The sequence below is a fragment of the Musa acuminata genome, chromosome BXJ3-10 (genome assembly GCF_036884655.1).
Source record: "Musa acuminata AAA Group cultivar baxijiao chromosome BXJ3-10, Cavendish_Baxijiao_AAA, whole genome shotgun sequence".
Classification (NCBI taxonomy): Eukaryota; Viridiplantae; Streptophyta; class Magnoliopsida; order Zingiberales; family Musaceae; genus Musa; species Musa acuminata.
Genome location: NC_088358.1, coordinates 21,300,433 through 21,317,616, shown reverse-complemented (window position 1 = coordinate 21,317,616; position 17,184 = coordinate 21,300,433). Strand labels below are relative to the sequence as shown.

The 17,184-nt window shown below is 38.3% G+C and overlaps 2 protein-coding genes across 2 annotated transcripts; both read right to left on the bottom strand.

Moving 5' to 3' along the window:
- Window positions 1-8,703: 8,703 nt before the first annotated feature.
- On the bottom strand, window positions 8,704-9,767 carry LOC135651375 (putative disease resistance protein RGA3). The gene is made up of 2 exons (XM_065171440.1): window positions 9,472-9,767; window positions 8,704-9,379 (listed from the first exon to the last, which is right to left on the bottom strand). The coding sequence occupies exons 1-2, from the start codon at window positions 9,765-9,767 to the stop codon at window positions 8,704-8,706; spliced, it is 972 nt and encodes a 323-aa protein (XP_065027512.1).
- A 3,129-nt stretch (window positions 9,768-12,896) lies between these two features.
- Window positions 12,897-16,661, bottom strand: LOC135650395 (putative disease resistance protein RGA4). The gene is made up of 2 exons (XM_065169670.1): window positions 13,234-16,661; window positions 12,897-13,147 (listed from the first exon to the last, which is right to left on the bottom strand). Exon 1 carries the CDS (start codon window positions 16,479-16,481, stop codon window positions 13,251-13,253), a length of 3,231 nt encoding a protein of 1,076 aa, XP_065025742.1. The 5' UTR covers window positions 16,482-16,661; the 3' UTR covers window positions 12,897-13,147; window positions 13,234-13,250.
- Between the last annotated feature and the right edge of the window lie 523 nt (window positions 16,662-17,184).

Below are 17,184 nucleotides of genomic sequence, written 5' to 3'. Positions count from 1 at the left end.
TTGATAATTATAACTTGAGATTTTATGAATCAAGATCTTTTATTCTCCTATGTTCCTTTTTGTGATTTACTAAAGAGAATATCTTTTTTGGAATTTATGACTTAAGATTTTTCTTACTATTCGATCTCCCAAGATATTAAAAAAATATATTAAAATGAATCATGTCTTTTGGTATTCATATGATCTTTGATATTATATCCTTCTTGACATGATTTTCATTATATACAATTCCCTTATATTTATGGTTGTATACCTTATGTGATGCTCAGAGCATTGATGTAAGAAGAAAAATTTACACCATTGTATTATTCCTCTCTTCTTCTCTTTGACAATAACAAAGGGGAAAAAGTCTTACTAGCTTGCACATCACAAAAAGAAGCAAAAATTGCTAGTTTGCACATTTCGAGGAAAGAAAACTTGCTAGCTAGCAAAAGGAAGCAAAAATCGCTACATATTGCAAAAGAAAGCAAAATTGCATGGTTGCGCATTCCAAAAAAGTAGAAACATGCTCTTTTGCACATTTCAATAGAAAAAGTACTAGCTTACTCATCTAAAAAGAAGCAAAACTTGCTAGCCTTCATACTTCAAAGAGAAGTAACACTTGCCAACTTATTAGCTTGCATGTTCTAAAGTGATGTAAATCTTGCTAAATTGCTAGCTTGAAAACTTGTTAGTTGTGTTTCTTCTTTTTGTTGATGACAAAAGGGGATAAGTTATGATGATGATCATGCAAGGTGTACTTTGATTATGCATGAAATACTCATGATTTTAAGATGCATGCAATGATGTGATTAATTGGTTCTTTTAATATTCATGATGCATGTAATAATGAAATAGTCATGCTTTCTGAATTTAAAGTTTCTATCAATATAACATATTGATAGAGGGAGTTTAGTTTAAACTCCGTCATCAATTGATTATCATCATCAAAAAGAGGAAGATTGTTTAATCTCAGATTTTGATGATGAAATCAATTGATGAGTTTGTGATCTAATCTACGTTTTGAGTGATGCAGGACTAGCGTCAATCAAAGAGAGGCAAATTGATTGAAGCAGGAGGAATCATACGTTATGCCGGAATTGAACATATTAGGAGATTGGATGTTGGGCCACAGGATCGGTCGATGTGTCGACAGAAAGACTTCATGCCATGAGTTTAGGCATCGGGCCGAAGGATTGGACATTGCACCAAGGAGATCGAAAGTTGCGAGAGTCAACATGCCGATTGAGTAATACACTGAAGGAGAGAACAATGTAACGAAGGATCGGACAAAGCACTAGAAGAACCAATGACATGGTAGACAATATATAATTCGTGCTTTATAATAATTTATCTAGATCAAGTTAGTTTAGGTCTAATTGAAGTTGGTATTGGGGTGAAACAATGCCAACTCAAATAGGGGCCAATTGGGCTTGAATTAGGGCTGAATTGGGTATATTGTTTGACCCATTCAATGTCTTATAGCAAGGTCTCGCAGTGGTACTGCCCAGACTAGGCGATGGTACCGCTCAAACTAAGCAATGATACTGCCAAACTGGGTAGTGGTACCAATCAGACATAGTCTCCCAAATTGTGTCAGGTGGTGGTACCGTCCAGTATTAGTGTGTTAGGCGGTAGTACCATCAGACTAGGCGATGGTACCGCCAATATCTCGAAATCTCAGGGATTTAAATTTTGGCTCCACTTTTTGAAGTCATTTGAGGCCTATAAATATCCTACTCATCCCTACTTAGTAAAAATATCAACTGAGAACAAAAACTGAGGAAAACACTATTGTAATCATGTGAGAATTCCCTTCCTCTAGCTCTAAGTATTGATTTCAGTTTAAGAGAGGAGTGAGTGGGTTGTAAAGGTTATCTCCTAAACCTATAAAAAGAAGAAAGAGTTGTAAGATGGTAGTTGGTCTTTACTCATTGAAGGAAGACCGTTAGTGGATATCGGTGGCCTCAATGGAGAAAAAATCAAGAGTGGACGTAGGTCACGATGATCGAATCACTAAAAAAACTCAGTTTGCATTTCTGTTTGTTTTTTATTATCATTGATATTCCTTTAATTGCTTATTGTATATATTCTAAGTCAAGCACACCTTCAATATTTTTGACATAATTTTTCATCGAACGAAAGTTTTTGAATCATTAAGATTTTTATCGAAGAAGTAATTCACCCCCTCTTAGTGTCGATTTTCGTCTTAACATAAATAAGTCTCTCTTGAGACCCACATGAAAGATAAAGCTAAACAACCACATTTTGATGTAACATTGAAAAACTTAGAATCGAATTATTGAATATATCACTTTAATAGTTTATTGTAAAATTATGAATTTGAATCTTAACTTTATCATTTTATTTTAAAAAAATATTAAATATAAATAATAAATAAGTCTTCGTCTTGAGGCCCACATGAGATGATGTGAGTGTTAGCTTTTAGATACAAATGATTCGGATGCATGATAGCTGATGTCACAACTCATCTAAACTAATAATTCATAGCCACTAATCAATATAAATTGATGGGTCAAATACACCTGTGATATAAAAAAAATTCTAAAAGAAAAAAATTAGAAAGATAAAGCTAAACAAAAAAAATATTTTAAAAAATATATATTAAATACAAACAACAAATAAGTCTTCATCTTGAGACCCAAATAAAAGATAAAGCTAAACAACAATATTTTGATGTAGCAATGAAAAACTTTTATAATTGAATATATCACTTTATTGAATATATTATTTTAATATTTTATCATAAGATTATGAATTTGAATCTTAGCTTTATCATTTATTTATTTTTAAATATTAAATATAAATAATAAATAAGTCTTCGTCTTGAGGCCCACGTGAGATGATGTGAGTGTTAGCTTTTATATGCGAATGATTCGATTGCATGATAGCTGATGTCATGACTCATCCGAACTAATTATTCATAGCCATTAATCGATATAGATTTATGGGTCCAATACACTCGCGATATAAAAAAATTCTAAAAGAAAAATGTTAGAAAGATAAAAATAAATATAAAATATATTTTTAAATATATATTAAATATAAATAATAAATAAGTCTGGACCCACATGAAAGATAAAACTAAACAACCATCTTTTAATGTAACGTTGAAAAACTTGGAATAAAGTTATTGAATATACCACTTTAATAGTTTATCGTAAATTATGAATTTAAATCCCAACTTCATTATTTATTTTTTTTAAAAAAATATTAAATACAAACTAAGTCTTAGTCTTAATGCCCACATGAGATGATGTGAATGTTAGCTTTTTATATACAAATGATTCAACATGGTTGCATGATAGCTGATATCAGACTCATTCGAATCAATAATCATAGCCATAGATTAATATGGATTGATGGTCCAATACACCCATGATATAAAAGAATTTTAAAGGAAAAAAATCACAAAGATAAAAATAAACCATCTTTTGATGTAACTTTGAAAAACTTGGAATCAAGTTATTAAATATATCACTTTAATAGTTTATCATAAGATTATGAATTATAAATTTGAATCCTAGCTTCATCATTTATATTTTTAAAAATACATTAAATATAAATAACAAATAATTTTTCATCTTAAGCCCACATCAGATGATGTGAGTGTTAGTTTTTATATTCGAATGAATAGACATGGGCTAAATATAAAACTAAACAATCTTTTAGCTTGATTCCAAACCAATAATTCACTACTCATCAGATGATGAATCGACATCAGATGATGTGAGTGTTAGTGTTAGTGTCACTACTCATCCAAACCAATAATTCAGAGTTAAAGATAAAGCTAAACAATCTTTTTCGATATAACCTTAAAAAACTTAGAATTAAATTATTGAGTGTATCATTTTAATACTTTACCATATGATTTTGAAATCAAATATTATTTTCATAATTTCTCGTTTAAAAAATTATATACATTAAATATAAAAAATAAATAAATCTTCCTCTCGAGGATCACATGAGAGATGATGTGAGTGTCAGCTTCTATATGCGAATGATTCAACATGGTTGCATGATTCAACCACGGAGTCGAGTTGTTTCTTTCTAATTGACACTCACTAGCAACTATCTCAGCGTTATTTTGTTGACTATGATTGCACAGGCCATCGCACGTTGAAGTCTCCGAAACAGAGCTCCCTGAACACGCTGGTTGAGTTCAAAAAATCTACCACGGAGTCGATTCAAAGAATCCGTGAAACAACTGTGTATAACCAGCAGCTCAGCGCGGAGGTCGGAGGAATCGCATGACGAAATATTGGGAACAGCTAGCAAAATTTGACATCCTGCCGATGAATCCACAGAATCTGGGAGAGGATTACAAGACTGTACTACTGAAGTATATAGCATGTGTCTCCTATGGCACGCCTAAGTTTATTGAGCATAGGTTATCGAACATCCATAAGCACTATGCCCCCGCAATCAACATAAGACAGAATATGGTACGAGCATTTCGAGAGATGCATGCAAGTTGAAATTAATGTTTCTGGTCCCAACCCCCACAGGGTGAATGTGGGGGTTGGGACCAGAAACATGCAAGTTGAATACGGGCATTTCGAGAGATGCATGCAAGTTGAAATTAATGTTTCTGGTCCCAACCCCCACAAGTTGAAATTAATGTTCATTGCATGAAGCAAACACAACCCCCACAGGGTGAATGTGTTGGATGCTTTCGTTCATTCTCGGAAGTTGAAAGCATAAAGTGTCCACACACACAAGTTTCTTCAGGAGCCTATTGAGTTAACTTCATGTGAAGTCAATAGTGACTCTTACCAAATATTGTGCTGATATTACTGATGCAATATAATAACAACATTTTAATTGGACTTGACTACATGCATCTTTTCATGCTAAAAAGAACAAAAAAAAATATTTTCGACGTGCTAAATACTTTAGTAAATGAGCACATTGTGAGCTGTTATGTTCAATGAGACAAATAGACAAATCAGTATTTTTATTATCCTTTATTCATGATAAGTTAAGGGGGGTTTGGGATAAATATAGTATCCAAAAATGTTAATTAAGAAGTAGAAGAGGTTAATTGACAAAAAAAAATTAGAGATGGTCATCAATCTAAATGATGAATTTGATCCGACATGACCTGCTTTTCAAATATTAGCATAATAGAATTGATCATCAATTCAAAGTGTTGGTTCCTCGTTTGCATCTTAATATCTCAAGTTGAAGGATGTTATAAAACTACATCAGATAATCTCTGGTGTGAACTTTTCGATGTTTAAGTTAACGAACTATTTTTCTTATGACGTTCCGATTGATTATCAATTCTAACTATATTAAAAGTACCATCATCACGTCCCTCTCATAAAATTAGGTGGAGATGGCTATCACGCTTTGAACAATATAAAATTGTGTTCCCTAATGCTAAATATTTGACGTCCTAATTAACTCATTTTGCACGGCATAAGTTTCCATTTGGTGGGTCTGTGTTGAGCTGAGGACTGTCTTTTAGCTACCTTCTTGTCAGCTAATAATTGATGCCAAAAGAATCAGTAGATTTGATTCCAAAATACACATTTATTATGTATCATTTTCTTGTTACGAAACACATAAAAAGCGACCAAAGTTAATTCCACTAAATTGAATCACACTCTTAGAAATTTCAGATGGGATCGAGCCACTAATCAGACATCAGCTAGCAAAGAACGAAGAAGAACTATGATGTCTCATTTCAACCAATCAACGGCATAGCCCACATTGCATGTAATCGTAGAAGAGTAGAATTACAGTTCTAAATTGAACGGAGCTTAAAGCTAGCAACAATTCTTTATTAGAATTGAAGAGTCATATTTGTCTCACACCACATCGGGCAATTGAACAATAGGATTATCAAAAGCACAAGAACTGCGAGAGAGAGAGAGAGAGAGAGAGAGAGAGAGAGAGAGAGAGAGAGAGAGAGAGAGAGAGAGAGAGTATTGAGAATTTAGGAGGGATTTTTATTTTTATTTTTTGAGATCGTCATAACTAAAACTTGGTTTCTTACCATCAAAACGCATCGTGTCTTCCATGACAGAGTGTTCAACAAAAACATAAAGTTGTTTTCTTCTTGCTTTGGGGAAGCTGTTGAAGGCACCCAAGAACTCATATGATGTAGGAAAGACGACTTGCTTGTGTATACATCTGATTCGATATCAATTTAACTTAGAAACTTCTTCTGTCTTATAAATTTGAATCCTCATTGATGATGGAAAGAGTGTTACATCTCTTGGACGATAATTATGTGATTTGTAGGGTTGCAGTGGTGGATTAGATTTCAAATTAGATGGATTTGTAATTATTGATTTGAGCTTAAGCTTTCTAAACTAAGTGAGAATCAAGGCTTCATTGTGTAAGCCATGGCATGTAAAGCAATTGAACACTTTAATCCATAATCCATATATGTTTTATTCTATTGCACAAAAACATGTAGTTTGTGTTTCCAAAAGAGAAATGTATTAACTAAGCAATAGAAACAAGAAAGAAGCTCTGTAGATCAAAAGCACAAAAAAACAATTGGGCTGAGAGGGTCAGTTCCCTCTTCAAAAAAATACAGATTCGATTAGCCTAACATATCTAGTGAACTAATTTGCAGCCTTATTCCACTCTCTATATATATACATGAGAGATTATGCACGAATCAAAACAATACTGAGCGGAAGGACAGCTCTTTAGCAATCCTAAGCCGCATTTCAGTTCAAATTTTCTAAAGATCCACTGAGCGGAAGGAATGCTTTGGGACTGCTCAATTAGACTCGAGAACCACTGCGGAAGCTGCTCCATTTGTAGTGGACATATCAGTTTTATGTGTGGCAGCCGGTCGAGACTATCCAGGTGCTCCAGATTTGGACAACCATGAACTTCTAAAAACTTCACGGAAACATTGGATATTCTGTTCAACTTCTTGTTGTCTGCGACTCTGAGAACGTCATCCAACCGGAGGTTTGTGACTTCTCTTAAGTCGTGAGCTCCATAGAGGTACAATTCTTTCAAGTTGGTACCATGGGATAGGCCTTCCGGAAGAGCTCTCAGCTTGGAGCAGTCGGCAAGAACACACTCCTTTAGATTGGGAAACAGTCTTCCCTGCCCGCCTACCGACCATTCTTCCCGGTTGGACATGTCGTTGAACTCCAGATGTTCGAGTTTCGGGAATGCGGAAGATCCCACCGGCAAACTGCAGCCGAGAAATTCAACTCCGATGGTTTTGACGGCTTTGAAACTTATGATCTCCAGATATTTTAGCAGCGGCAACATGCCTAGAGGAGGTAGCTCGGTGCATGATGGGAAGTGCCAGAGCTTCAAGTATTCCAGGTTAGCAAAAGATTGGTCCAGCGAGTGTGACACCATCCAGCCTGGGAGTCTTCGACCGAAGAATTGGTTGATGGTAAGGTCTTCAGGGTTGTTGGAGGAGAGAGTTCATTATATATCTTCTCTGCTCTCCCGATTTCCTCCTCGTCCTCCTGGTCATGCATGTTGTTCCCATCTCCATTATCTTCTTCTTCCTCCTCGTCTTCACTCTCTTCGCCCTCATCTACACCGTCATCGTCGACTTCAACATCCTCGCCATCGTCCGCGACATGCATCCAACTCAAAAGGAGATGACTAAGGAAGCGTTTCTCCGCAAGTACCGACGCTGATCCCGTCGCTACTGCTCTCTCCAGTTTGGATATTCTCAGATATCTTAGCTCGAAAAGCGCTCGCAATTCCTCCAAGTCGCACCCCTCGTCCATCTCATTCGTTGGGTCATCAAGGCCGACCACAAATCCTTAAAGATTGTTAAGCTTTGTTAACTTTTAGATTCCCTTTGGTACATGAGTCAGCGGAGTATCGAAAGCATCGAGACACCTCAGACTGTGCAGCCTCGTGACAGCATTAGGAAGCCTGTGCAAGTGGTTGCAGTGGGAAACGATCAAAGTCTAGATGTTTGCAAGTCGCCCTATCGTTTTGGTATATCATTAATCTTTGTACCATGAAGATCTAAGTATCTTAGATGCAATGGATCCTCGATGCAATCCGAAATTCTATCGATCGATGTATCTCTCAAATCCAACACTTGTAGGTGCGGTAACCTTCTCAGCACCATCGTCGTCGATTATCTTGGTCCTGGGGGACTCAGAATTAAAATTCTCAAACATTCCTGTTCCATAATTCGTTTGGGGAGTAGTAATTTGTCACCCATGTTAGAAAATGACAACCTACGAATCTTGGTGTTTGCTTGTATATCTAATTCCCCTCCATGTCTAATCGAAATCCCTTCGTCTCTCATCAAATATGCACCAAGGGATCGTAAACGTTCATGCATAGAGCAACAGCTATTGTCTGCGTACAGTGGATCCAGCTGTAGCAGATTCCTCGAAACTAGTTCCCAATAGTACTCCTCGGCTACATGTTCCATCAATCTATTATTATTTCCATGTTATACGATAAGGCCTTCAGCCACCCAAAACCGAACGATCTGTCTGAAATGTATAGTACTTCTCTCTGGGTATAAGGAGCAATAGATAAAACATTTGTTTCAGGTAAGATGGTAAATCCTGGTGGCTCAAATTCAAAGCCCCCGGTACTCCATCCTCCATCTTGTTCATACTTCAAGCATCACTCTCAAGGACTTCTTCCCACTTCACTATGCTTCTGTTCTTGTAAGCTAAAACCCCTGCAATAGCTTTAATGGAAAGAGGAAGTCCATCACATTTTCTAACAATTTTCCTACCTACGCATGTCATCCTCCTCCCCAGCTTCGAATACTATCTTCCGAAGCAACATCCGCCCACTATTTTCATCCATTTTCTCCACTTGGTGGATATAGCTATGTCTGATACCTATCAACACACTTTCTTTTCTCGTGGTAACTAAGATCGTGCAGCTGCCTTCTCCTTTACTTAGTGGTCTCCTGAGGAAATCATTCCAAACAGTTGCACTCCAAACGTCGTCCAACACGAGAAACAAGTTTTTGGTCAGGAGAGAGGCGAGTTTAGGTTCCAATTCTGACATGCTTTCTCCCTTAAAAGATTCTGCACCTTCGGCTGCACACCTTACTAGCTCTTTCAGTAATTCGATCTCGGAATAATCCTTAGACACATACAACCATTTACTGATAGGAAAGTTGTCCTTGATCCTTTGTTCGTTGTATATTTTACGTGCTAAAGTGGTCTTTCCGATGCCACCCATCCCTACAATCCCAAAAACACGACACTTTTGCTTATTTTTCTGGAGCATGGCATCAATCAGATTGTGGGCAGCTACTTCAATTTGTTCCCCTACAATGTCCTCCTCAACTTCTAAGGGAGATGTCTCCCGTGTAGTTGTTTTGTGAGGTTGGGGTTCTTGGGTTGCCGACACTATCTCAGACACCAAGGCATTGAACTCGGCCATTTCTTTCAGTCTAGCATTAAGTGCTTCGATTTTGGGAGCGATCTCATGACGGCATTTAGTGCACTTAAAGCTAGAGGAAACAAAGCTGAGAGGGGAGCTTACCGCTGACGCTGATGCCGGCGGAGCTTCCAAAGTTTCCCACCTTCGATCGTGCAGAGATCGATGATATCATCGGCATCGTACATGAGATCTTTCAGCATCCTCACCCAGTTGTCAATGACGGCGCTCCCACGCCTCTTCCGCTCTGCATCTTGGATCAAACATCTGATTTTGACCAAGTTTTCCGTCAGGGATTTGATCTCCTTCTTCACACCTAGCACCTTGCACATCTCTCCCTCCAGAAACTCTGTTACGACTTTAAGGTATCTTGAAACAAAGAAATTAAGGATCATTGCCATGATCTCTTTGACACCAACCGAGGAAATGCCACACCACTCAGAAAGAAAGTTTGATGTGTTGTTTGCACGGCCAAGTGTTCCTTGAGCACAAATATATTTGTATCCAAGAGCAGCATCATCAGTAGAACAAACAGGCTAAAACAAACCACGCCTGCAAACAAAATTACGACAAATGTCAAGGATGGAGTCTTACCTTCACCGGTTCCCGTTTGCAAGCGAAACAAAAAAAATGGAACGCTCGTCTGTCTGCATTCAAACCGGTAGCTATAATTTTAAGATGAGAGCGCACTCGCATGCAGCAGTATCTATGTTTCTTTCCACTGTGCATGTTTTGTTGCATTAGATACCAGAAATCTCCGGTCATTGGTCGAGTCATGAAATCGTACGAGCGGCCCGGCCCCTAACGACAGAAGTTAATCGACCGAGGAACAACATGGAATTGTTTCCTAAGGTGATCCATGCAGTAGCCGTCAGAAATCAGATTACCTTATCATCTACTTTCTTAGTCTTCCGAGATCTGAGACAAATAAGACGAGTAGCTCAACGGAGAAGACGGCAGAGTCACATGGCGAAATCTCGGAAGTAGAAGTCGCGGTATCTGGGAAGTGTGTGCAACTGTTCAAGTTTTAGATGAAGATGAGACCCAGCAGCTCAGCGGAGTGGACGGAGGAGTTGCGGGGCGAAGTCTCGGAAACAGAGATCGCAGGACACGCTGAACAGCTGTGTTTGCTGAGTTCGAAAAATCTGCAAGGAGTCGATTCAAAGAATCTGTGAAACAACTGTGTATAACCAGCGACTCGGCGCAGAGGACGGATGGCGAAATATTGGAAAGGAACGAATTCGAAACAGAGCTTCTAAATGATAATTTCTCATAGCGCTTCTTTATTTTTTTTTAATTTCTCACAGCGCTTCTATTTTAAAAAGATTTCGAAACAGAATTTTTCTAAATGATAATTTTATCCTTTCGTCAGCTGTCCCCTCCATTTAGTCTAACCCATCGGCCATCGTCTTTGTCGTCGCCCTCGTCATAACCTAATGGTCTATGATAACGATATTCGTCCACTGATAGAGAATAACCTCGTATATAATGGAGGAGGGTAAGCATGAGGGCTATAACAAAAGAGACAATCCTGCTTGTATGCCGTAGAGGAGGGTGGCCAACGGTGGCTATGGGACGATGGAGGTATTAGCGGGTCTAACGAAAAAAGAGATTAAATGATTTTTTTCATTAGACTAGAAACGTTGTTTTAGAAAAAAAAAGTATGAGCATTCTAAAAATATTTCGAAAAGTATAATTCTAAAAAAATTGATATCGTACCAATAAATTCATACTATGGATGTACTCTTGAAGTATAGTATGAAACTTGTATGACGAGCAATAATTTAATTATTTAAAATAGATATCTCCACTATTAAAAACTATGCCCCCACTATCAAGTATTTAAAATAGGTGGTATAATTTAATTCAAATCTAATATTCATGTGATAATAAAATATAGAATAAAAATAAATAAAAGTAGAAGATTTATATTCAATTCATTTTTGCTATCGAACAATTTCATTTTAATAACTTTTGATATTCTTAACATATCCTATGCAAATGGATATAAATGTCCTCAATTTACTATTTAATTCTAACAATTTTTTTTAAATCTAATTATATTATTGTTGTTGTTGTTGTTATTCTCTTCTTAATCATCAAAGCATCTATCATTGTTGGAGATACAAAATAATTAAAAATAAATAAATAAATAATCAAATGAAACTTTATGAAGATTGAAGAGGTGGTGAGAAATAATTTTTGATATTTGTTGGATCGATTTAACATGTTTGGTTAAATGCTCGGAAGATGATATTCTGGGTATTTTTGTAACAATCTGAAAGATATTAGTTTTTGGATTATCAATAAGATGTTATATTATAAGTCATCTTTTAGGGTTGTCTATAGAAATCTACATACAACATGATCATTGATTGAAGGATACTTTATTTTTATTGGATAATAAAAAAAAGATAGAAAAAAGGGTTAGGACACTCTTAGAATCATTTTTTATTAGGTAGTATGGACATTTCATTTTTTTTTAATACCAATTTTGTCCTAATAAAACTTTAGATCAGTTCGGGTCTGTGAATCGGTTCCAAGTCCACGAACTTGTTCCAGTCAATGAACTGTTCCCTAAACCTTTCTTGGGCTTGTCACCTTTCCCTCTATCTCCTCCTCCCCCATCTTCCGGTGGCATCCAACTTAAACTCGTCGAGTTTGCATCCAGAGAGATGGTAGATGGTCATGCAAAGAAAAATATCGAATCTACCTGCAGAAGGTTCCTCCAAACTAGTTCTAGCCCACGGCACTCATCGGCTACATCTTCCATCAACCTACCTACCTCCTCGTTCTACAATAAAGCCTTCAGCCATCCAAAACGGAGCAATACCCTTGTAATACAGAAAGACCTTCGTAGAGAAAGAACAATAAAGAAAAAATTGTTTTAGACGAGATGGTAAATCCTCGTAGCTCGGTGGCGATGCTCCTACCGCTCCACATCTTGAACGTAATATCTGATAGCTTCCAACCTTCGCTGCAGACTCATATTAATTTCATACTTCCAATGGACCGGAGTTAAGGCTTACAAGCGTTCCAAAGAGTAACTAAGACCAGCTAAATCATATTAATTTCAGGTTTCCAACGAACGAATATATATTGATCCCGAATACATTTACATGAGAAGGAAAAATATGAATGTAATAAACGAGGTCATGGAATGCATTCCATGCCATGTACTAAGAAAGAAGGTCATCCATATGTCGGTACGAGAACGAAGTTGAGGGTTGCTGCAACCCAACACCACAATGACTAAACAGAGTGGCTTCTGAATTCATTATTGACCTGGTAGACGATGAACGAGGTGGTGTGTAACGCTTCCAATCCAGCGGATAGTACAATGTTATAATTATGTAGATTTTGATTGCAAGGGCAGAATCAAAATAAACTAGATTTCATAATTATCACATAATCTAATTCATGATAAATCAACCCATAGGATAGGATGTACAATAGATTTAACAACTCGGTAAGAATTCTCAATATTTCAATCCAAATAACATAGAAAATAATCTAAACATACAGTGATCTTAATAGATTAATTATATAATTTAATCAATAACCGATCCATCATGTTTCAACCGCACACTCAGAAAAACTTAATGATAATCTGATATAAGCAACCCACAGTCCAATAAACACCGTGATTCATATGTTAATCAAAACTTATCATAAATAAATAATAAAAAGATGAAACCATTAAATCCCGGCATCAAATACCTTTATTCGCAAAATATTATATAAAGGAAGCATAAACTGGCGCAGAGACCTTTCTTTGACCCTGCAAAGAAATCAACAAAAGAATTAAGAGAATATATACACACATATATAGCTAAGTTATCGGATAGAACCAAGAAAATGACTTACAAGGAACACCAATGCCCTTATTCTGGAGGTACATTTGTGTCATACTTATATGGATCCTTGATGTATCGCATGTATTCTTCGGAATCAGTTTGAAATTTGACATCTGGAATCCGTTGGATGATGTTCCAATGCTCGTTGCCATCGAGACAGCTCCTTAGCAGCACTACGTTGCAGTACACTTCAAGTTTGCGGAAGCTCCATTGTGCAGAATTAGGGCGCTGTTGATCAATTAAGCGGGATAACCACTGGGGAAGCTGATCCATATGTTCCGGACATATCAGGACCCCGTGCTGCAACTTGTCGAGATTATCCACGCACTCTAGATTGGGGCAATCCTCCACCTCCAGATACTTCATGGCAACGTCGGATATTCTGTTCAGCATCTTGTTATCTATGACATTCAGCTTGTAACTCAAGCGGAGCTTTGTGACTTCTCTCAAGTTGTGAACTCTCCAAATGTACAATTCCTTCAAGTTGGTAGCGTGGGATAGGCCTTCCGGAAGAGCTCTCAGTTTGGGACAATCTACCAGAAAACATTTCGTTAGATTGGGAAACAGCTTCAGGTGTGTTCTGTGACCACCTTCCTCCACCCCGCATAGTGACCATTCTTCCCAGTTGGGCACGTCGTTGATCTCCAAATACTCAAGTTTGGGAAATGCACAAGTTCCTGGGAAACTGTGGCCGAGAAACTCAGGCCCAATGGTTTTGACCGCTTTGGCTCCTATGATCTTAAGAGATTTCAGCAGGGGCAGCATGCCCAGAGGAGGGAGCTCTGTGCATGATGGTAACACCACAAGAAACAAGTATTGCAGGTTAGGGAGTGATTCGCCCAGGGAGGACGACATCATCCAGTTTGGGAATTGTCGACCCGGGAATTTTTCGATGAAAAGATTTCGTAGGCTCGAAGGAGGAGAGAGTTCATTACATATCTTCTCGGCTCCCGTCTGGATTTGCTCCTCCTTTCTCCATGTTGTTGCTCTTCTATCCTCACCTCTGTCAGTGGCATCTCCATCTTCCCCATCTTCTGGTGGCATCCAACTTAAAATTAGTTCCCTAAGAGACCGTTTCTCCGCTAGTGCCGAAGCTGCCGTCACTGCCCTCTCTAGCCTGTATATGCTTAGATATCTTAGCTTGGAAAGAGGTTGTAGCTCGTCTAATCCACACCCAGCCTCGTCCACCTCGTTCGTCGAATTGTCATGACCGATCACAAATCCTTCAAGTCTATTAATATTTATCAATTTTTTGATTCCCTTCGGTACATGAGTCAGAGGAGTATCTTTAATAACAAAACTCCTTAGATTGTGTAGCCTCGCGATGGTCATGGGAAGCTTGTGCAAGTTTTTACATCCTGAAATATTCAAAGTTTGAAGGTTTACAAGGCGCCCTATCGATTCTGGTATCTCATGAATCTTTGTTCTATCAAGATCTAGGTATCTTAGGTGCAATAGATCTCCGATGCAATTTGGAATTCTTTCGATTGATGTCTCGCAAAGATCCAATACTCGTAAATTTGGTAACCCTTCGAATACTTTATCATCAATCATGGTGGTTGAGAGTGAGTCTCTGACCATTAAAGTTCTCAAACATTTTTCTTCTATGATGTGATCCGGCAGTATTAGTTTTATTCCCATGTTAGATATCGACAATCGACGAATCTTCGCATTGGCTTTTATATCTAATCTTTGACCAACTGTAATCGAAAGTCCTTCTTCTTTCATCAAGTATGTAGCGAGCGCTCGTAAATGGTCATGCATGCAAAACAAGCTCTTGTTTATAGCCGATGGAACCACTTGTACAAGGTTCCTCGAAACTAGTTCCCAATAGTACTCCTCGGCTACATCTTCCATCAGCCTACCTCCTGCTTCGACAATAAGGCCTTCTGCTACCCAAAACCGAATAATATCATTGTAATGAAAAACCTGCCACATGAAGAACGAGCAATAAAGAAAGCATTGTTTCAGATGAGATGGTAGATCCTCATAGCTCAAGTGCAAAGCCCTTGGAACTTCTTCGTCGATCTGCCGGTTCGTACTCCATGCGTCATTCTGGAGGACTTGTTCCCACTCCGCTGTGCTTCTGTCCTTGGAAATTAGAACCCCTGCAATAGCTTTGATAGCAAGAGGAAGTCCATCACATTTTCTAACAATTTTCCTACCTACTTCCTCCAACCTACGCATGTCATCCTCCTCCCCAGCTTCGAATACCGTCTTCCCAAGCAACATCCACCCGCTGTTATCATCCATTTTCTCAGCATGGTGCATATAGCTGGCTTTCACACCACTTAACACTGTTTTGATTCGAGTGGTAACTAAGATCGTGCGGCTACCTTCTCCTTTACTTAGTGGTTTCCTCAGGAAATCAGTCCATACTTTTGGACTCCACACGTCGTCCAACACGAGAAATAAATTTTCAGTAAGGAGCGAGGCAAGTTTGGGTTCCAATTCTGCTCTGCTTTCTCCCTCAAAAGATTCTGCTTTGGTTTCATCTCCTGCACACCGAATTAACTCTCTGAGTAACTTGATCTCCGAATAATCATTTGAGATATACAACCACTTTCGGATAGGAATGTTTGCTTTGATCCTTTCATCATTATATATTTTACTTGCCAGAGTAGTTTTCCCGATTCCACCCATTCCAACAATCCCAAAAACACGACACTTTTGTTCGGTGTTCTCCAACATGCGATTGATTAGATCGTCGGCAGCTTCTTCGATTTGTTCCCCCACAATGTCCTCCTCAACTTCCAAGGGAGACGTCTCACGTGGTGGAGGTGATTTTTTAGGGTGGAGTTTTTGGCTTGCGGGCTGTAGATTTCGAAGGATGGAGTTATCTGCCGCTATTCGTTTCAGCCTATCATTGATTGCTTCGATTTGGCCTGCGATCTCATGGCGGTATTTGGTACACCGAAAGCAGGAAGAGACGTAGCTGAAAGGAAGGCTTACCACCCCTGAGGCCGATGCCGACTTCCGAACCTCCAAGGGCTTTCCCCCTTCCATCACGCACAGATCGATGACGTCGTCGGCGTCGTACATGACTTCCTTCAGCTTCCTCACCCAGAGCTCCATGACGGGATCCCCGCTGCGGCTCTTCTGCTCGGCATCCTGGAGGAAACATCTGATCGTCTCCAGCGTCTCCTGCAGCGCCTTGATCTCCTTCTTCACGCCCAGCACTTTGCATATCTCTCCCTCCACGAAAGCTGCCACATCGTTGACGTATCTCGAAACGAAAGTATCCAGAACCATTGCCATCTCTCGAGGACGAACAGGGAAAAGGCCTCGGCACTCTCGGGAAGAAGACTCGATGCCCCAAGTGGTGGTTCCTCGAGCACACTTACGTATGATGCTTAATGCCTACACCGATCGAATTTTCATCAAAAGAATAAATTGCATTGAGAAGCATGACCGATCGATACAACACCAATAGCATGCATCCGTTCGTTCATGACAAATAGCAACTAGCTGGCTGAGGTGTTGACTTGTCGGAGCCAATAATTCATGGCGTCATCGATGAGCATTGAGGAGGGCGATGTGAAAGAATTTTCCTTTTTTAATAAAACAATAATAATATGACGTTGATAGGCTACCAGCTTAAGGTTGACTTAATAATAATAATAATAATAATAATAATAATAATAAAACAATGCCTTGGGGTATATTGTGAAAAGCTTGTCCTGAGTCCTGATCAAAATTGGATTTTTTGGATATTCATAAACTTAATCTTGATTTGTTAGGGAGATTAGGATATGAAGTATAGAAAATAATTAATGAGTTTTTTTCAAGAATAATCGACTTTCACTCACAGGAATCATAAGCATGATTTATTCGGTTTTACAAAAGTGATATTTTAACAAGAGTGATATTTTACAAAAAAATATTTTATCAAGAAAAGTCATTACTAATTGATATTTATCGGAAGGTGGTTTTCTATTGAAAAATTATCCGATGTATTTTT